At 42.1% G+C, this 3004-nt stretch overlaps 1 protein-coding gene across 1 annotated transcript; it reads left to right on the top strand.

The window, feature by feature from the left end:
* Positions 1 to 501: 501 nt before the first annotated feature.
* On the top strand, positions 502 to 2453 carry LOC129834550 (caveolin-2-like). The gene is made up of 3 exons (XM_055899653.1): positions 502 to 933; positions 1358 to 1545; positions 1706 to 2453. Exons 1-3 carry the CDS (start codon positions 706 to 708, stop codon positions 1854 to 1856), a joined length of 567 nt encoding a protein of 188 aa, XP_055755628.1. The 5' UTR covers positions 502 to 705; the 3' UTR covers positions 1857 to 2453.
* Positions 2454 to 3004: the final 551 nt, after the last annotated feature.

Genomic DNA, 3004 nt, shown 5'->3' with positions numbered 1-3004 from the left:
ACCACTTCTAATAAGTCACAGAGTGCAGGGCGGGCTAATCACCACCTAGCCAACGATATCACAAGAACTCGTAACCTATCTAAGTGTGTTTGTGAGATCCTGTTGCCATATCACTATGACATTCATATCACAATTTTGGCTTACTCTACAAAGCTTTGTGTGCAAATTGTTTCTTCTTTCTCCTTTTCATATCAAGTGGAAAGTGACTTTTTACTTCTGTTCATACATTTTGCAAGTCAAAACCAGTACCCTATTGAGTTGTCATTGTCCTCTGTAATGTAAAGTCTGTATTGGATCAGATGAGTAGATCAGTCTGTATTCAAAGAAGCAGGCAGAATATAGTTTCCTCTCTAGGTATTTATATCCTGCAGCAGGGAGGGTCTCTCCCCTCTCCCTGGGCCTGAGCCTGGGTATGGGGAAGTGATCCACACACCAAAGCCCCTTTGAAAATTCCAGCCAGGCCAGTCTCACTTTCCCAATATAACCCACTTGCTGCTGACCACGCCCGTGTAAACAGCCTGGTTGGTCACCCTCTGCCTGAGAGTGTCACAATTTGACAGTGTGTGTGAGTGTGTAAGTATTTCTGTGGGCAGAGCGAGTCTATTTCTGGCCCTGGGCTTGTGAGTCTCTGTTGCTCTCTCGTGTTTGAATACATTTTTTCTTCAGTTCAAATCAATTCGAAAAACGTTTTGTTTGTTCTTTTGAATGGGCACCATGATGAGGGAAACAGATCCAGTGGGGACAGAGATTGACCTAGGAGACTCTGATGATGAAGACCTGGATGAGGACCGTGAGGAGCCTCAGCTGCTATGGAAGGCTGAACTGGGGGATGGGATGGATGAAGAGGAGGCTGTGTCCCCGTTAGTTGACGTTAGTGACACCAAGCCCCTGCTGAAAGAAAGAGACCCTAGAGGAGTCAACGACTGTCTGAAGGTATTTCAACACAACCATGCATCAATGCATCAACGCAGGCGCTGACTGCTAACAAGACCGCATTTGTTGTGTTAATTTGCATGACTTCATGAATGAGTTTTTTGTGCTTTCTGGATTGTCATCTGAAAGGAGTAATGCTGTCACAATAGTAATATTGGGTGATGTGGGGTCAAGCATATAATCTGTCTTAACCCAATTATTCAAACCTAATTACTGAAACTAGCAAACAGATCTGAAACATTTTATAATTCTACAGTAATACAGTCTGTGGTTTGTCACAGTTGGTTTTCTATGCTTGTACTGCCCTCTGGTGGGCATGTTATTGACTGCACTTATCCATATTTCTTTGAGTGTCAAAAAATGTGCAGTAGTTTGAAAGGAAACTGTGGGAACGTCCACCCTGAGACTATGACTCGGCCTTTAGGTGACCTTTGAGGATGTGATAGCGGAGCCGGTGTCAGTGCGTAGCGGAGACAGAGTGTGGATCTGGAGTAATGCCCTGTTCGAGGTCACCAGGGTCTGGATCTACCGGATAGTAACTGTCTTGCTGGCCGTCCCTATATCCATCATCACTGCACTGCTCTTCGCCATCCTCAGCTTCCTACACATATGGTAGGTATATAATATCATTTCAAGGCCCACTGATAGTATATGAACCATAAATCAACATGTTCACATTTTCTCTTCTCTTTTCTTCTCTTGTCTTGTCTTGTCTTCTCTAACCTTCTCTTTTCTTCTGTTTCTCCATGTATTCTCTATCTAACCGTGATAGGTTCTTCAGCCCATTCGTCCATTACATCCTTATTATCACATACTGGCTGCAGAGCCTATGGAGCATCGTACTGGACATTGGTGTCCGCCCATTCCTCACTAGTGCTGCAAGGTGCCACAGTGGAATCAGACTTCGCCTGACACAGGAATGAAGGAATGATAGAACTTCACACAGAGATAATGGGAAAAACAGGATTGGGAATATGGGATTGTTTACTATGGAATGCCCTCTGGGGTGACTGTCAGGGCTGGACTAAGCTTTGTAGGATGCTCTAGGATCCGACCAGGGGCACAACTACAGGCCTTTTGGTGGATCGTGGGACCTTACAGCTGAACTGAGATCAGTGTGATTGATCAAGACTGAGGACAAGTGTTTATCAAGCTCCAACAAGAAGATTGGTTACCTATTTGAGAAGTCATCACGAGTGAAGGTGAAAAGGAGAATGTGTAAAGGATGCACAATCATTTAGGGTAAAAATTTGTATCTAGTATAAACTGGAAGTGTGCTTTGAAGTGTACTTTTTCCCATTATGTGATAGCGTTAGATGATTCACGTGTTTGATGACCACATTTAATATAATTCAGATACAGCACTGTAATATAGTGTTATGTTTATCAAATCTGGCCACACAGTTCAAAATGTGCCTCCACTATTTTTGTTGTATTGTAGAAAATGTCAAGTTTATCTTCATCTATTCTGATAAAAATGAAATCTATCTTAAATAAAGTGTCATGGATTATGATCAATATATCAATATCAGACCTGTTTTCTTATACAAAATCAATCCATTGAAATATCTCTCTTCTTCAAAGAGACACACCTTTTCTGAATATCACTGTTGTACTGAGTGCAGAAACAAGATTCAAATAGATGGTAAAGAGGCTCTTGTTCTTGAATGGTGGTACAATCCAAATCTTGAATGTATTCATTTATACCCAATCTGCTTGCAGGTGATCTCGTTATGTATGATTAGCCTTTTTCATGCTAACATCCAGTAGGATGAACTCCTTGGCCCTCCCTTTATCTTCACTTCACAGCTCAGGGTCTGGACGCATCTCTCTTCATCCTGGAAAGCCACCTGCCTTCACCAAAATAGGAAATGGGGCAGTTCAATGAATTCAACAATAGCACAGGCAAACTCACTGTATTTGAAGTGAACCATGTTTCACAAACACACCATTTTTTGTTGTATTTGTATTTATTATGGATGCCCGTTAGCTGCTACCAAGGCAGCTACTCTTCCTGGGGTCTGGCAAAATTAAGGCAGTTATGCAATTTTAAAAACATTACAATACATTG

This window comes from Salvelinus fontinalis, chromosome 3, assembly GCF_029448725.1.
Source record: "Salvelinus fontinalis isolate EN_2023a chromosome 3, ASM2944872v1, whole genome shotgun sequence".
NCBI classification, from domain to species: domain Eukaryota; kingdom Metazoa; phylum Chordata; class Actinopteri; order Salmoniformes; family Salmonidae; genus Salvelinus; species Salvelinus fontinalis.
The sequence above is the reverse complement of the archived record's forward strand: the minus strand, read 5'-3'. Positions and strand labels throughout refer to the sequence as shown.